Raw genomic sequence first — 18,486 nt, forward strand, 5'->3', positions numbered from 1 at the left:
AATATAAAACCGATGAGTTTGTTTGTTTGAACATGCTAATTTATTATAAAAACTTCTTTGAAGCAGCTTTTTAACTTTTTTGTAGTTTGTTCTCAACTCTATGAAAAACTTAGGTATATAGCGTCGACTATAAACAATGTGATAACTATGAAGTCTATATTTGTACTATCATACTATTTGATATATTATCTACAAGATATAATATAGCAACATCTATGACCCGCATTCAACGAACTGTGAAAGAATACAGAGTGGATACTAATCTTTTCGCGTATCTTATGAACCAGACAAAGGAACTATGACATTCGATTCTACGTAGTTCACGCAATGCACCTCAGACCTTTATCGGATAGCATGAATGCACATGCCAGCGATCCGTACCGGACTAATAAAACACAAATCAATTATATAAGATAGCAATGTGTCATCTAGATCATCGTCCGCTCACGTATTTTCACGTTTTGTGTGGCCGGTGCGGACATGACATCACCCCGCCGGCGTGTGTCGACACGCACTGCGTTCCTTCTACGGCGCTGGCCACAGTTAATCGAGTATACGTGTACAGACAACGATTTACAGCACAAACTGCCAGTCCTCCGTGTATTACCGAAGTATGGAACAATAAAGAGAGCGCGTTACTGCATATCAATGAAGGTGGCGTATGCAGGCAGCGCGCTAGTGCCATTAGTACGCCGCGGCCGGTTCGAAGTAATTGACCGACGGGCTAATTTCATTCTAGCCGCATAGAACGCTTCCTCTTTCCTTTTTCCTATCGGTCAGCGGCAGCCACGAGGCGGCTCACAAACAGGATTTGTCATTACTTCTTTAATATTGCTGGATGTCCTTTCGGATACAGTCATTGAATATTCGGGGACACGTGTCGGTCTTGTAGATTATCGATTAATATGTTAGTTCTAAAAGTAGTAAGTAAATTAATATACGGCTATGCATTCAAACAATATGTAATTAAATTTATTAATGTACACAATGCAATATAATACTAATTGCCGGCATATAATAAATCAACAAAAAAGTTGTATAAAGAGTTTAACGTGAGTAGGTGCGATCCATTTTACAATCATTTACCTAAACGAATCTATGTATGACTTAACGGAACAACAGTAGAAGCACGGCAGTAACTATGTAAGCGAATTTAAGCCAATGCGCACTGCTCGGTCATTATACGGGAATTAAGGCCAGTACACACGGTGAACCTTAATACGATCCCTGTGCATCTTGTGTACACTTCGCCGTCGACATATGTATTACATAGCGGCATGTGGAGTGTATCTGGGTTTGGTGTACATAATATCTGTTGTCGGACAAACAACGAATTAGTGGTTACGTTAACAGCCTTATGTACTCGTATTATGGCATGGCCAAAGCTGTGTAGCCGATATATTTATCACAATATTACATTCACTTTACGTATTCGAGGATTATTAAATTATGAATAGATACAGGCAATAACAAACTCACTTTAATAGAATCATTGTCAATTACTTTTGTATGCTGGGTATACGTAAGGAAATTTACCTGGCGTATAGATCAGTATCTTTTTTAGCATAATTATTAAACTCACGATTTTTGTTATGTCATCCAGCGTTGATAATTACAAAATTGAATTAAATCTGTCCGTTTTAAGTGGGTCAAAGTCAAGTTCAAAAATAACATCGAACATACAGGTGAAGATAGAAATTTGTCAAAGCGCAAAGAATGTAAACTAATTTGAAACTGATTTGGTTTCAAGTCAATTTTTTGCTGTCAAAATCGTAAATGACATATCACTTCAATGTATAAATTTTAGCAAATTCAGGTAAATTTACATCACGTTTACACAAAATTGGTGTAATTGATATGAGACAATGTGAAGAAAAAATTGTGTTGGTTACTTCTTATATTCCAAGAAGGCTTCAAGCGATACTAAACTAGAAGGACATGTATAGTCCACATTCATTCACCTAAAATGGAAGCTTCATAGATTGTGCTACCTAAAAATAATATTGTAGGTCAATAGTTCAATCTTCGTGACCGCGCCAATATTCATTACATTCGGGCTATTTTTGCTATAACGCAAATGGAAATATAACAAATTAGTATTCAATCCAGAACAATTAAAACCAAAGGTCAGTTTGCGTAAACATACATTTATTCTATATATTTTGGTTAGAATGAATTGTAATTTGAAAACTACATGAACGACATTTTTGACAGACCGAATCCATTAAATAACAATTTCTTTTTCTCTATATATTATCTTAAATGGCAACTCTACTTGAATTATTCTATCTAAACTACTCAACTCTACTGAGGACGGATTCTGTCAGTGTTGGCTACCTAGAGATAGGCAGAGTAACAATGTATTGTATTTAAAATGACGTCATTTCAATCGTAACGTTATAAAATGTTGCTCGTCAATCTAAAATAAAAGTGCGTATGTGTATTAAAACATTAAACTATAATTAAGCGTTCAAGATAAAGCACATTAATAATACAATTAATTTATACCATCATGTCGATAAAAACTTACCGGGCGATATCGAATGGCGTTGTGAAACAATGCCTTGGAAGTTCATAAAATTCAATGTTCTCATCGATATTATTAATATGTGAGTAATAAAATATGACGTGACCTATGATAATATGTGATCCGTGGTCGCGACACTTAATTTTCACTGCGTTCATGCGCTCCACATAGTCATGTCATCGTCTTGTGCGGCCCGCGGATCTCGGCGCCAAACACCGATGCTATAGAGCGGTGCGGAGAAACCAGAACATTCGAGGGAACACGAGATACGCGGCATTTATGTCGATGATTTAGCCGCATGTTAATCTAAATTGGAAATGGTATTTATTGTCCACAGCAAATCGCATGCATTTGCCACGTAGGCATCAAGTAGTTTTGTGATATGTATTTATTCTTCTGTTTGAATTTTTTTTAATATTAATTCTCTACGAAATGCACTATATATTTAAACTGCAATGATCTAACGTATTAGTGACTTATGTATTGGAGACAAATACGATGTCACTCCTTGGACGTGAACTTTATAATGTGCTTCATCAACTCTGCATCACGCAGTGTCGCAAGCAACGTTTTGACGGGAACATTGCAATGTGTTGCTTCAACTATGTTGTTAAACAATTACCATAAATATTAAGTGACGGTCCAATCATATTAACAGAGTTAAAAAGCTTAAATTTAGTAGTCACTTTATAAAAGATACGCATCTGCTAACGCCACGGTTGTGATAAAATCAATATCCGAATATGGTTATAACGCGTAAATAGTTGCACACGAATACCCTTGTTTGTGTACACCGGAGAACTTCAATAAACTGCTGACTGACATTTGATAAATAGCCACTGTTGACATGTCTAGTGGGAGCTGATAAGTTCTGGGTGGTAAACAAATTTGTTCGATGTAAGCAATTGTTAGGAACTATGGTGTATATGATAATACTAGTCGCGCCCCGCGGTTTCACCCGCGTAAGTCCGTATCCCGTAGGAATATCGGGATAAAAAGTGGCCTATGTGTTATTCCAGTTGTCCAGCTGTCTACGTACCAAATTTAATTCCAATTGGTACAGTAGTTTTTGCGTGAGAGTAACAAACATATACACATCCTTACAAACTTTCGCATTTATAAAATTAGTAGGATAGTTGTTTCTTGTTATGGGTTACATAGAAGCATTTAGTAATCTGTGCTATGGAATTAGTGTGTTAAACTAGTTAATTTAGACTTAAGTCTTATTCTGTTCAGTTTCACTTAGGAGATAACGTGTTGTTTTAATATAGGCTTATCAATATATGTGGATACTGCACTTTGGATAATATCTGGTCATTCGTCGCTATAAATAATAAGATTAATCAACAACACTTGCCAGAACCCAAAAAATAATTTGACATAATTGATGGCTATATGTTAACATCTATGCTTATGTAATTTAGATTGTATGGAACTAAAAAATGTAATCCACTTAATTTAAATTACGCCAAGAAGAAATGATTTCGTTATTATACATGTTGAGTGCGGATTTATCCTATTGCTGTATCTGGAAATAATTTTAGATTTATCTGCAGTATGCGCTATGAGCCGAGCCGGCCTTCATCTGCTTTTAAACTCAAAAATAACGCTACCAAAATATATACTTGAAAAGCACTTTGACAGAATGCTTTTATAACTTACAAAATTAAGATGTAGAACTTGCTAGAAATAAATTTGTGACGTTCTTAAGTTACACTTTTAAGGCTACCGTAGACTCAGAGTAAAACGGGACTCTATTATTTCGCCGTCCATGTTACTTCATTTGTCCATTACCAGTCTTTACCTCAGGAACTATTGACAGTTGAAAATTTCAGAGTATTGTATTTGAAATAATAAAAATTCTAGATCAGCAACATTTTATACGCTCATCAATTGAATGTATCACCAATTTACAGTCGATCTTTAGCTTCGTTCTAAACCCTTAGTCGCTAGTCCGACTCGTAAATGACCGATGCTGAAATTCCTTTTGATAAACTCAAAGAACTATGTAAACCATCATAATCTAAACAGCAATAATTTTTTAGCACATGTTATAAGCCAACTAGTTAAAGGTATAGGCGTTGTTATTTTTTGCAAATGTACACCAGCATGTCAGTCACGGTTGCTACCGCATCAGAACTATTAATTATTATTCACTTTAATAAACAATGATTGATAACATTTATCACTAGATTATAAATTGCAGTGGGAACGCTCCGATACGTTTCTTTATGACCCCTGTGAATGTGAAAGAGATAAAACCCGGTTAAACGATTGTTTATATACTAAATTGATTAATTTAAGGTTATTTGAACACTTCTATTAATTAGCCACACTGTCCAACGAATTATTTACCGCGTTTATCATTGTTATTTTTGTGTAAGTTTATCGGGTAAGGAGGTGTTTAGAGTAACCTTTTCGCGCTCTTTCTCTGATTGATTGGTGAATATATTTATTGATTTATTGTGCAATTCTTATCTATTTATGTAATAAATAAATGCGTTTGTTCATTTGCCTTTCTGTCACGACGCAACGGAGTTATTTTTTGACAAGTATTTTGTACCTGGAGATAGCTAAGAAGCTGGAATGTAAAATAGGTTTAAAAAGATTGTTATATATATATTTTCATCGGAGAATGTATAAAGAACCAAAAATAATATGTATCGACATATTAGACTAGTTTCTGAATCTACTTTATATAATTTTTAAAAATCGTACTCCAGTGTAGCTCAGACTGCAAATAAATTAAACATGAAATTTAAAAAATTAAAACGTCGCCACCATATATGTAAATGTGTAAAACGCAACTAAATAACAGTAACATATAAAAAGAAAGTACTATAAAACGTTACATTTTCTCTAAATTAAGTATAAAAAGAAATAACTAAAATATTTTTACACGTGTATCAACCGTGAGATTACTTTCTAACAAGGTGAGATATTTTAAACAATGTGCACACACCGTTATAATTGCCAGACCTACAGCATATCACTGTGATGTATTATTATTGTTAAATTAATTAAAACCCACTGCCCGAGTATGCAATAAACCATCTTATCAACTACGTAAAAAAGGGGTCAAGACTCAAGTGAAACAGAAAAATAATTTGCCAAAGATAAAGGCAATCATAATTTATGCCTTGTTTTCGTAAACCAATCGAACTTACAAGAAAATATTGATATTATTTTAATTTATAAACAACGCTTTAGATAACTCAGATGAGTTTATTGAACACTAATCAATCTGCTTAAAAATATGCGCTTTATCTCATAACGATGCTGAAGCAAATTACTACAACGAATATAAAATTAAAAATTTTACGATCGCGTAATATAATCAAGCATGTAATAAAACATTTTACATGATAATTAATAAATTACGACCCAAAATACAGCACATACATATAGACAATTTACTGTGACCTTTTTTAAATAGACGTTAGGAAACTGAAAAATATTTGGGCATTGTGGGGACGCAGTAACCCTCTAAACAAAACAAATATGGCTGAGGACACCGGTGGTGTTCACGCTTCGCTTGTCATCACGCACCGCCCAGTAGAACGCCCTACAAGTTTAATAAGGTAACCTACTGATTGGCTTTTAAACTCGTCCGAAATTCCGACCGATTATTGCTTATTGCGTCGTATTACAGGCATCCCTCGACTGTTTCTATAAGGGCTTTTTATGCACGAAGCCGGCCAATTAGTCCCTTGATATCATACACCCAGGACGGTTATCGCGACGTGGATGCGTGCGGTAGGCCTTAATAGCGCGTTCCGAGCGGGTAATGTGTTTTTGGCGTGCCGCACCCCTGCCCGCGTATCTGCCAACAATATTTAGTACCTGTATACTACCTTTTTAAAACTACGTCCATACCCTCAGATTGGTCGTTGCGTGAGTCCATTCGTATATTGCTACGACGAATAATTAGCTTTATCGGACAGCGTTTTTACGAACTTTGTTATTTATTTGTGGCATGAAAGAATGTTTGCGTTATTTACTCTTTCAATACAGCTTGTTTCGCGGTTGTTGGAGTTGTAACGGAGTGCACTCTTGTTTTGTATTTTGTTATTAGCGGGTTCATTTGGATGCCGGCCAAAACGGACAAATGATTATAGTAGCAATTGTAGCAACATTATTAAACAGTTGCACAGCAAAGTAGGTAATGATACCATATGCAAGTTGTAATCAAAGCTTGTTTGTTTCCATGGAAACTTTTAATTTTTCAGTCTTGTATAATTGAAGAGTTATTGAAAGGCTATTTTTATATATTGCCTATTTGATTAAATAACAACGGTTTTTGTGTATAGTTTCCGAATGTCAGTTATCTATGACTATGAGATACTTCTAAAACAAGCGTCTTCTTCATATACAATATTTTAAAAATGATATGATGCCGCAAACGAATCTGGATGAGTAAATTACCAACAAATTGTGATACGCTTTACTGCTTTATTCCTGTCACTTTGTTAGCAACCTAATGAAGAAGTATGAAAGCTTTTCATATTATATACACGTGATATCTGACAACTCACGTCCATCACTTTTTTACGTAAACCGTGCAAAACGAAACTGGAATAGAACTTCATAAAGACTATTTGTACTGACATTTATCAACCTAACAAAGTTGCAGAGTAGGTAACTCAAAATAAATGCGCTAGTAATTCGCTTCAACGTCGTTGCATTTTTTCTAATTTCCCTCAGTAACGAAACACAAGTCGATGTCTAGTTGTAATTTGATCGCCTACACAATGCCCGATAAATTTTCAACACAAAACTGTCACCGAGAGTTAAAAGGCGTCTTTAATTTCATAGGCGGTGTATCATTTGACTGATAAACTCGTTGATCTGGAAGAAATAGGTGAACAGTCGGCATGGCAAGTTGTCGCCTCTAAAGCTATGCAACTAAGTTCAAAATAGCACCGCCCTGCTGTTGCTAACTGTACGTTGCTTTGTGCACATTTGTTTGAGGGCGATGTCATTGGTAAAATCGAATTCGTAATATGATCCTAGTTGTACCAACTTATGAGGCGGTGCGTCAAAGGAAAGTCCACTTTTTTGTTTCATTTAAGCCTGAAGAAATAAAAGTGGTACTTGTTTAGATAAAAAGTGAGCACATGACGTGACTATCTATTAGTTTATACATGAACACGTATCTTAAAATTAGATCCACGTTTATAACATGCAAAATATTATAATAATCGAAGGCACTGTTGACTTGTGCTTCGCGAATTTATACCTTATGTTATACAATACATTTTTACAATTAATTTGTTTTTTAATAAAAACAACAGTGTATTATGTGACGTTGCTTGTAACTTGTAAATGTTATAATTTAATTAGCAATAAAATTCATTGATGTGCATCAGTAACTATATATATATTCAATGGGCTATTTGTTTTTATTAAAGCTTATATGTGTAAAATTCCATATATATTGGATTATCAAATTAATTTCCCTCTTTCGTTTTCAATTTAACACACAGTTTTTATTGTGTTTATAGTTATATTAACTCTATAATTTACGTCTCAAGGTGATGAAATCGTGAAAAATCATATTAGTAATAACTTATTTTAATTAACATACTTTGATAATTACCAGCGTATTTATTCTTTGAATAATAATTAGTGGATCATTATTTCACACTCGGTTTACATAATAACAATTAATTCTTGCTCATAAAATCTAGTTTGTAAAGTTGATATGGAATAGAAAACTCGGAGTTTTGAAGTGTGAGAAATATTGGCTGATGATGATGGCGAAATTTGTATATACTGATCGTTTATTTTACGATAGTTTTCAAATTGGTGTCAATTTGGTTTTAAGCTAAAAATGTATGCCTTGTTAAACCATTTGCACTAAGGTATACCTCAAGAAGCAAATTACGGTTTGTCCACACAAGGCTAAATGAGCTTGACGTGTACAGACTTAGCATTACATCCATAATTATCTATAACCAATTGACCAGAACCGTGCATAATAAACATTTTTATTTAACTTTCACAAAGCAATATCATGCCTAATTGACATTTGTCTAATTGCATGTGTTTTTTTAATTGCATTAGTCGAGATGGAATCTGTGTAAAAAATTTGTATCTACTTGTATCTGGAAAGCTATGAAATATTTATTATCGAATTTCTAATAAAAACATCAAATGTTTTACAAATATATACCACATTTACCAACGAACATTTACACAAAGCGTAAACATTTCAGACTTATAAAATCATTCACGAAATGAAAGCGATAAAAACCAATTAATAGATATTATCAAAGAGAGCATCCAAATAAGGCGAGGGCGTGATTCGTTTTAATAACAACAGCGATAGGTGGCAGCAATAATTTTGTGTTTATCTCATTTTTATGAGTTTAAGTAGGAAGTGCGAGGTGGATGGAGGGCTTTAATTGAAGGCTGGGGAGTCCCCCCGCTGTGCCGTTGAAAAATAATAAAAAAATGAAGCGTCGCCATCCCCGCGAGCTCGGATGCTGTGAAAGTGGCACGTTGTGAATAAATGAAGATTTTTTGTGTGCGGAATACGCCTAAGCCGCGTCGCTCCACTTTCGCATTATCGCCTCAATTCTATGGTTGTTTAGCTCATTCATCTGCAACGTCATTAAAATATACCAAGATTTGCTCTTGCTTATGTAACGCTTTCACAAAATGCGCCATTTAATAATTGCAAAAAATGCCACAATGGCTGCAAACGTTATTAAATTAGGCTAGTCGGCTGAGTTAATGAAAACGGTAACAAAACAAAATATTCCATTTCATATTTATTTACGAGAATCTCATTCTGTTGGGGGCGAGAAGAATTAAGTCAACAACGAACTTACAATAGACACCGTGTTTATTTTGTGTGGGTTGTTGAGTGAAATGGAACTTTGTATCTCATCTGGTAAAGGAGGGAATCGATTGCGCCGCGCTGAGACAGGGGCGATGCCCGTCACTTCTGCGATTTAAGTGACAGTTTTATTAATTTCCCATAGTACTCATCCCTATTTTCCACCCTTCTCAGTTACTTACTGCACTGGCGGCATATGGATACTATTATGTTTATTATTCCCTTTATAAACGAGTTATAAAATTAAAAACGGAAATGTCATTATAATATTAGAATTATTTAATTCTAGTTATATCCTACTAGTATTATAATCGCGAAAGTTTGTAAGTATGGATGGATGTTGGTTACTGTTTCACGTAAAAACTACTGAATAGATTTAAATAAAGTTTTACAATAATATAGTTTATACATCAGAATAACACATGCGCTGTATGAAATATGAATACTTGCTATTGCCCGTAGGTTCGCCCGCGAGTGAAACCGCGCGGCGTAGCTATATGATAAATGTTTCTGAAATTAGATCAAAGTAACATTACCTAATAAAACTAGTACCATCATATCAATATAACACTCATTAAGCACTATCAAATTAATCAAACATTATTACTACCACCATGTTGGGCTAGCCTGGCGTTTAATTAACCTTAATAGAATTTTGATACCAGGGCATCATAAAGATAGGCATACATCGGTGCGTGGCCTGCAAGTGAATGCGTACGGGACGGGAGATAAGCTGCAACCTAAAGCCGGCACAGTAGCCAGAGCTTTATCTCGATTTCAATTATTATACTAGCGTTCATTGGGCCGGCGAGGCGGTCTCGGGAGGCAGGCGGCCAAGGGGCGGTCACGAACCAACTTATCTAAAATCTCTTCCAAATCGCATACAGCCATTTACGCTTGATTATGCCTAACTTAAAACGTTACAGTCGTAGGTACTACAGCGTTTGAAACAATACTTTGTGTTGTTTTTTGTTTCTAAGTAAATATAGCCTTAAATGTGTTCGTAACTTCAACACATTAATCAAATCTGGACATTTTTGTTTGAGTCGAAAAATTTAATCTAAATCAATCTAAAAAAAAAAAAATTTAATGCTAGAATGTATAAAGAAGGAATGCTAAAGAAATTTATATTAATTGGAGCTTGAAATGTTATCTTAAACAATAACATGTTTTTACTGTATATTTACCAATTCCAGGGTAAGGTAATTTTCAACTACCGTTATGACATTTTACTAAAATATTGCTTTTGTCGGCAGATATGGAATGGATCTTAACGGGGCAAGACGGAAAAACGCCACTCGAGAGACGACGAGCACACTGAAAGCGTGGCTGAATGAACATAAGAAGAATCCATATCCCACGAAAGGCGAGAAGATAATGCTCGCAATCATAACAAAGATGACTCTCACGCAAGTATCTACCTGGTTTGCAAACGCCCGCAGACGCCTCAAGAAGGAGAATAAAATGACGTGGGAGCCGCGCAACAGAGTGGATGATGATGATAACAATAATGACGACGATGATCACAAGAGTAATGATGGAAAGGATGCCTTAGGTATGTATTATTATCGATGCAAAGCGCTTTCTAATAACATTTCCTCGGTTTCGTCGTATATTTGCGATTACTTTACTTTAACTAAAATCTGAATATCTCGCTAATTTTGTGCAATTGTCAATATAAACGTGTCTTAAGTGTGTAAACGATAGATTTTAAACATCCAAATCATCATTTTAGATGGAAAGGATTCCGGAACAGGATCGAGTGAAGACGGCGACAGACCGCAACAAAGGTTAGACTTATTGGGGCAAAGGACGGAGTCAGAATGGTCTGAATCCCGCGCCGATAGCGGACCGGAGTCGCCAGAGCCGTATGAAAGGCCCATTCATCCTGCGTTCCAGCATCTGCCATCCCGGGCCCCGCCGGGAAGCACGCCGGCTTCAGCTAAACCAAGGATATGGTCACTCGCTGACATGGCCAGCAAAGATGGAGAAGCTCCCGCGCCACCGGCGGCGGCCTCAGCTTTCTACCAGTCTGCAGCCGCCGCAGCGGCCGCGCGTCTCGCGCACCCCTACAGCCGGCCTGAGCTGTACCGGGGGCTGTACCCGCCGACGCACCCAGCAGACGTGGCTCTGCTGGAGTACTCTCGCTCGCTCGCGCTGGCCGCGCCCGCGCCCGCGCCCCCCGCCCCGTCGCCGTCCTCGTCCTCAACCTCCTCGCTTGCCGAGCCGCCGCCCCCGTCCCGCGCCTGACCGCTCGCCCCTCGTCCGCACCTGGCGCATCGACAATAAACGCGATCTCGGCCCATGAGTGATGCGATTGTAAATAACGATAACTATAAATATGTATACATACATATTACGTGATAATAATTTATGCACCGTTAGAAAAGCTTAGATTGTGATAGTGGACACAGGCGAGCCGTGAGGTTGACAACTCGCAAACGAAGTCGCCGCCTCTGCGCCGACTGACCGACAATACTAGGTGCTAATTCAAATTGGACCTTGCGAAATGTTACTTGTAGTTATATTGGAGGGGGTAAACGAAGTGATTAAATAAAAATAGGTATTAATACGTGTTACGTTTCTACAACAACGTCACTATTTTAGACTATTATTTAATATGTAGAGTGTAAATTATTATTTTGAAGATGTTCTCTTTATATTTAGTGCCTAATTACGTCCAATTTTCTCTATTGTGTAATAGTTTCGTAAATGTCTATCATACGAATTATAATATTTATTGATACGAGGTCAGTAGTAATAGCAGTTTGTTTGTACGATATTAATCTACGGTCTACCGATACCAGATTTTGAGAAATCTGAATTATTAATTTCTAGTCAGACGACTACGATTGTCTATGTTAAACAATAAATGAAATGACGCTTTAGATGGACTAACTGTTAATATTAAGGGATTAGTTATCATATAAAGACTGGGCCGCTATTCTTCGTTTGCGGAGATGTTAAACCGATATTCCATGCAATGCCTATACCAAGAAGCATTTTTATAATAGAAATTAGTTTATATGTAAATTTTGTTCCTTACACCGTGCCCAGTCTGTTTTCCTATATAAAGACTCCTTTTTGCGTATATAAACGAAGTAACAATATTTCATCTTAATTTCTAACATACAATTACTCAATTTGTTTCCTATAATTTTACTAGATCCTTTCAAAATATGTCTTGAATGGCCTTGTATATTGTAATAAAGTACTTGTATAGTGACATCGTTTGTTTGTTTCCATAAAGTGTAAAATATTTTTTCCAATATTGTAGAGACTGAAAGTCCAAAATTGAGTCTATAGTTTTGTACATACATACGTCTCTGTTATTAGTATACATATATTGTAATCGTAATATGAATATTTAAGAGTGATAAACACAATAATTTCTGTATTAGAGGAAAGTTTTTCATGTAAATAATAATCGAATCAGAAAAATATATAAATGCGTGTGCAACGATCGTATCTGGGAGGACGTAGGTTCTTTGTGAAAAAAAAAAACACTCAAAAACATATGATATATCAATAAATATTCCTATGTGTTAGAAATAATGTTAAAATTTAGACAGATTTACGTTTTCGATGTTTAATTGTCCATAATTACTCACACGAGCACACTTTCACAAATTAATTTAAGCAATATTGTTTATAAATGTATAATTTTGTGAGCTTCAAACTCTTGACCATACTACAGGAAGGTGTGTGAATAGATGCAATAAAATTTAATACACAAAATATATATTCGCTTTTCATTATTAATATCCCTTATAAATACAATCCTTGAAAAAACAATTAAAAATCAAAATGAGAACTTACTGCTTCTATCATCCTTATTTATGTTTGTAACTTATTTATTAATATATTTCAAAATGAATTTGCAACGCAAAACAGAACGCAATTCAAACTAACAGGCAATATTGCAAGTCGCTATAATACTTACATAACTTACAAATGTATCAGTGGAATACTTCTCAAATTATGAAGCAATTTCGTATAACGAGCTACACGGATCCACTCACCTTTCAGAGCCCACTAAATCAATTTCAAATAAGACCTAATTTAGACTTAGCTCACGCGAATCTAATTAGAACATCAAAGAGGCAAACTGGTAATAACTTCATTATGAAAATGCACAAATTTTCCATCGCGTAATTGGGTCGTAGTTAAACAAATACGCATAAATCAAGAACACATAGTCCTTTGATGTGACCGTGTCCGGTGACGTCATCTTTTCACCTTATAATGTGTCGTACATTCATTATTTGCCCACGTATCGTAGATGAAAGGCGCGCACAATATAAATAAACAAATCGTAAAGAGCCTGTGACGGTGCTGAAAGGGTGTACGATATTGGAATTCGTGAGAACTACTCAATTATCCATTTCATCCGCTCTGTTTGAACATCTCGGCGCAATGAGTGATTTAGTGCTGCACTGGTTTCCCTGTACCAAAATGTTCTGAGTTTTAAATGAATTCTAGTTAACACAAAGCTTTAATAAATTATAAACCAGTTCTTTAAACGATGCTTAATACTTGTTTAAGGTGAAACTTGACTTTACTAGTTAATTGCTAATGTTATAGTTATTATAATCTAAATAGAGTTGAAGGATTTTATACTTTGTATTAAAAGTTAATACCTATTATATTTATAATTTATATCATTGATATAAATACAATCGGGTGTTGTGGACATAGCATGATTGGTTGGCATGATGTAAACTCATGATATTAGCATAATTATATTGCATCAAAGCATGTTATTGTTATGTCTTTTTAATTGCTATTTTAATCTTTATCCACTTGAGTTTATAGTCAAGTTTTTTTCAATTTTTATTATTTCGCTATGTGTAGAGCAATTCCCACCGACGGGTTAATCTTCAGTATAGTCTAATAAGCACATAGCTTTGTATAAGAACGAGCCTCCGTTATTAATACACATTAAGAAAAAAATACAGTCTACATTGAAGAAAGTAAAGAGAGGGTTTTATTGTTTCCCACCTACACTCCTACTGGCACTTCTAAAGCCTGGCACAGCTGACAGTGCACTGCAAAGAAGAGAAACAAGTAACAGAGGTGCGAAGCAAAGGTGAAACCGTGATTTATCTACTGCTCTAAATTTGCATCACCTAACGGTGATAGGGGCCGCATATTCAGAAGAACGATGTCTTGAGGCGATGGTGTATGATTTGACGCTGGTGGTTCTGTGAAGAATCGTGACGGGCCTCGATCTTTTTACAGGAACGTGCCTGCATCATAAATATTAAAAAAAAATACTTATTACGTTTCCCACTTATAATGAGAGGGATCGGAAGTTGGAATTCAATAAAACCTAAAAAAATACCAGTTATTTAATGAAAAACAAAATAATAATACATAATGCACATTAAAATAATAATGACACCTAATTAAGTTTTATTTGTCACTTGTATAATTCGCAAGACTGTTATGTGAAGTCATCATTTATTAAGTCGCAATCAAAAGAGATTAATAACAATAATATTTATTAATTAAAGAGTCTTGACGGAGCGACTTAAATATACATTTCAATCTGATCTTTAAAGTTTTCATTGAAATGTTTATCGACACGTCGGCCTAACATTTTATCACCTATCAACTTTTGGCAGTCGACACATTTGTACATTACTTTTAATGAAACCAACAAGGGCAATCGACATTTCTTCGTGATGATTCACTTCTGAATGTCTTCTCGTTTCAATTAATACTCTCATGCAGCAATCACGCGTCATTGTCGCATCGGACGCTTATATTGTTACATCTTCACCCGGCCCATAACCTCCGTCTCCTCATATAATAAAGCTATCAAAACGATTCGTATAATCAAAGCAAATTCTAACGTCACAGCGCTAAGTGACTTGAAGAATTCCTTCAATGCCCCAGTGATACACGCTGACCAGCCAAAAAAATCTGTTATTTTTATAAAGCACTCTGAGAAGCGTGTTGGGTAAATAGTCCAACATGTTTCTACAACAAAGATGTCTTAATAGTCGATGACGAGCAAAAGTCAAATGTAACAATCTACGGGTTGATTGCTCATAAGTATAAATGAACGAGCAGACACTTTGGGTGAGATACGTCAAAATTTTTTTTCTTTGTCCGACATCGGCCCGTGTAGACCTCGAAAATTTCTGAGTTATGTTACTGTTTACAGAATTAGCATAAAACACGATTATCTATTGCATACCTGGTTAGTAACCAAGCGCTGTTCGAAAGACCAGATACTGTCTGAGTGTGCAATGATGTATCAAAGTAATTAGGACCTTAAATGCACACGGTTTACAATTGCTATTCTATTTTCTCATTTGTGAGAATCCACGGCTGGAATTTCGATTTCGTAGCGACCACTGCTATGCCATCTAAAATATTGGACATCTCCATCTCGGTTGCTGTTTTGCTCTTTCTGTGGATACAAACAATGAGTCGGTATCGTCAAGAGAATGTATGCATATTTAAAGATTCGTCGCCCCACATGGCCGAAATCTACAGACTGTGAAGAGTTAACAAGAAAATTTTTCATAATAAAATGGACAAAATTTAAAAACATACTTAAATCCATATATGTATACTTCAATTAATATTTAGATAAATAACACACGAGTACTGAATTACCAAAAATGCACATTACATTCAGGAAAATATCTGACCAATTCATATAATCTTATTTGAGTCGATACAATAGATAAATAAATTAGATACTAAATGCATATTAACATTTATCTTAAAAACATATTTTGTTCCTGATCGAGTCGTGATCCGCTAAGGTTGACAAAAAGCGATTCGACATTATTGAAAATTCATAATTTAATTTTAAATTTATTCCTGGTACCTACATGGTTATCATATTAGTTTTATAACAAATATTGATAATATCAGGGCTGTGTGTATAATGAAGGAATGATATATCTAGCAGAAAATTAGACAATAAAAGAAATAACGTGATAGAACAAAATGCTTATAAAACTGATAGTGCTGTTGCATTTACCAACTAAATAAACTTTTTGCAATATTAAGCATGTTATCTTTTAACATGAAATCGATCAACTGGTTGTCTTGAGGTAAGTCAATTTATAACCACAACACCATTAAATTGTTATAAATTGCATATAATTTTGCCAAGAGCTGGAATAAATACTATAATAAGAGTTTCCTTAACAGAACGTTACACCTTTAACGAAGCTATTAATAAGTGATGACGTAATTGGTCATGGAACAAATATGTTTTTAAATAATGAACCAGTACTAAGCATAACATCAACTAATGAACTTCTTGAATTAATTAAATATATACATTTCGGCCACTGCGTTGCACTCTTACCAAAAACAAAACATGGAGTTCAGGGGTTTTGTGCATATAGCTTCCGTTCCCGTTAGTTTTCCGGGATATAAATTATCCCATATCCTTTCTCGGGTCTCAAACTATCTCTGTACCAATTTTTTATCCAAATCGATGCAATGATTTAGGCATGAAGAAGACACAGACGGACAGACAGACAGAGATATATTTGTATTTATTATATAAGTGAGGTTTTCACAAACGTATTAATTACGTATGTCACAATATAAATAGAGAAATGAAGAGAACTTTGCTTAATAAATTGATTTATCCCTTAATAGCTATATCTGTTAGGGAACTAAAAATGTATAGAATTGTTTGAACTGTCCTTAATCCTGGCGGGTATAACTTGGTACAAATTTACTAATTAAATATATTTAATATATTATACCAGCAGTCAGTACATCAGCAGTCACAATATTGCGTTCGTATTATTTCTACCTTGTCTGTTTAAACCCTCGCACTTCCAATGGCCAACCCTACGAGGTTCGAACTCCCACCCAATACTCCAGACCATCTGAATGACGGCTTGTATTATTTTTTGTGGACATACCATGTCATCGGAACGATTGTGCTCATTCCCTATGATTTATCGACGTCCATATTACAAATACGACACAACATAATGCGATTCTTTATTTCTTCTTTAACCATATTAGTATTCAGCCAACAATCCTGTCGAGCATCGGTTTTGTCATGCCGCCTAAATGTTATTTTATTGGAATTTCAAATAAACAATTGTGGTTTATTTTTTCTTTGTGATACATTTGAAATATAATTAATTCGGGACTTCAATCAGCGCTGATGATGCTAACGGCTGGCATATTTAGGAGGCTCATGAATTAAAAATCGTTTATTGTTTTATTTGTCGTTTGTCATTCGATACGTTTTAATTTGTACATAATAATTAGGGCAATTAGCTGTGGCGCTTCGATAATCGCGTGTAGGTACTAACTCGAACAATTTTTAACATTGTTCGTATACCGTTAGCTTCGTTAACGTCGCTTTTTTTCATTTCTTCATTTTAGTATTTACATAATGCATTTACATAAAGCTATATAATAATGAGCATTATAAATCCCCTCGTAGAAGAATAACCTACATTAAAAAATGTTATTTCGGATAGGTACTTGTAATCCGAACAATTAGTATTCCTGACGTACGCTTCCTGTGTTAGTAAGTTGTAAATGTAACCAACGAAAAATGTTGTGCGTTTAAACATCTAGAAATCGTGTCTTTGAATATCACACCATAATAACAAATATTTATATTTCTATATTCTATCGCTACATCGTCTTGGAACAATTAAATAAAAATTTCGTTAAATCTTCAATCAAACCAGTATCTTATGCCGATCTAATTTACACAATAAACAGACGCGATTGTTCTAGATATTCGAGGACTACGTGAAATCAATAGCCCCGACCACTCCGGCCTAAGAAACCATACAAGTAGCGTGCGACAAATCTTTATTTGCACGCAGTCATAGCTCCTGGCTCGGCCGCCCGGTAATTGGTTGCAGCTATATTGTAACGAACTGCTTTCCGTGGTGGATCAAATATATACCAGCGTTGGGTTATACCTAATTGCCATTATGTGACGCATTCATTTATTCGAGTTCAATATGGATTGATTTATTGGTTATTAGTTTTCTAAGTGTATTTTTAACAAGGTTTTCTTTGAATTGTATTAAAAGAAAACGTTGTTTATAATGTTGGCACTATGATAAATCTGTATAATGTAATTGTAACTAGTATAATG

At 35.1% G+C, this 18,486-nt stretch overlaps 1 protein-coding gene across 2 annotated transcripts in view; it reads left to right on the top strand.

Moving 5' to 3' along the window:
• LOC119835787 (homeobox protein caupolican) overlaps positions 1 to 13,113 on the top strand; it is a 45,210-nt gene extending 32,097 nt beyond the window's left edge. For both annotated transcript variants that reach the window (XM_038360781.1, XM_038360782.1), the window contains exons 4-5: positions 10,628 to 10,926; positions 11,107 to 13,113. In XM_038360781.1, coding sequence (XP_038216709.1) covers positions 10,628 to 10,926; positions 11,107 to 11,621 — 814 coding nt within the window. In that variant the 3' untranslated portion in view covers positions 11,622 to 13,113. The remainder of the gene's footprint in view (positions 1 to 10,627; positions 10,927 to 11,106) is intronic.
• Positions 13,114 to 18,486: the final 5,373 nt, after the last annotated feature.

The sequence above is a fragment of the Zerene cesonia genome, chromosome Z (assembly GCF_012273895.1).
Source record: "Zerene cesonia ecotype Mississippi chromosome Z, Zerene_cesonia_1.1, whole genome shotgun sequence".
NCBI classification, from domain to species: Eukaryota; Metazoa; Arthropoda; class Insecta; order Lepidoptera; family Pieridae; genus Zerene; species Zerene cesonia.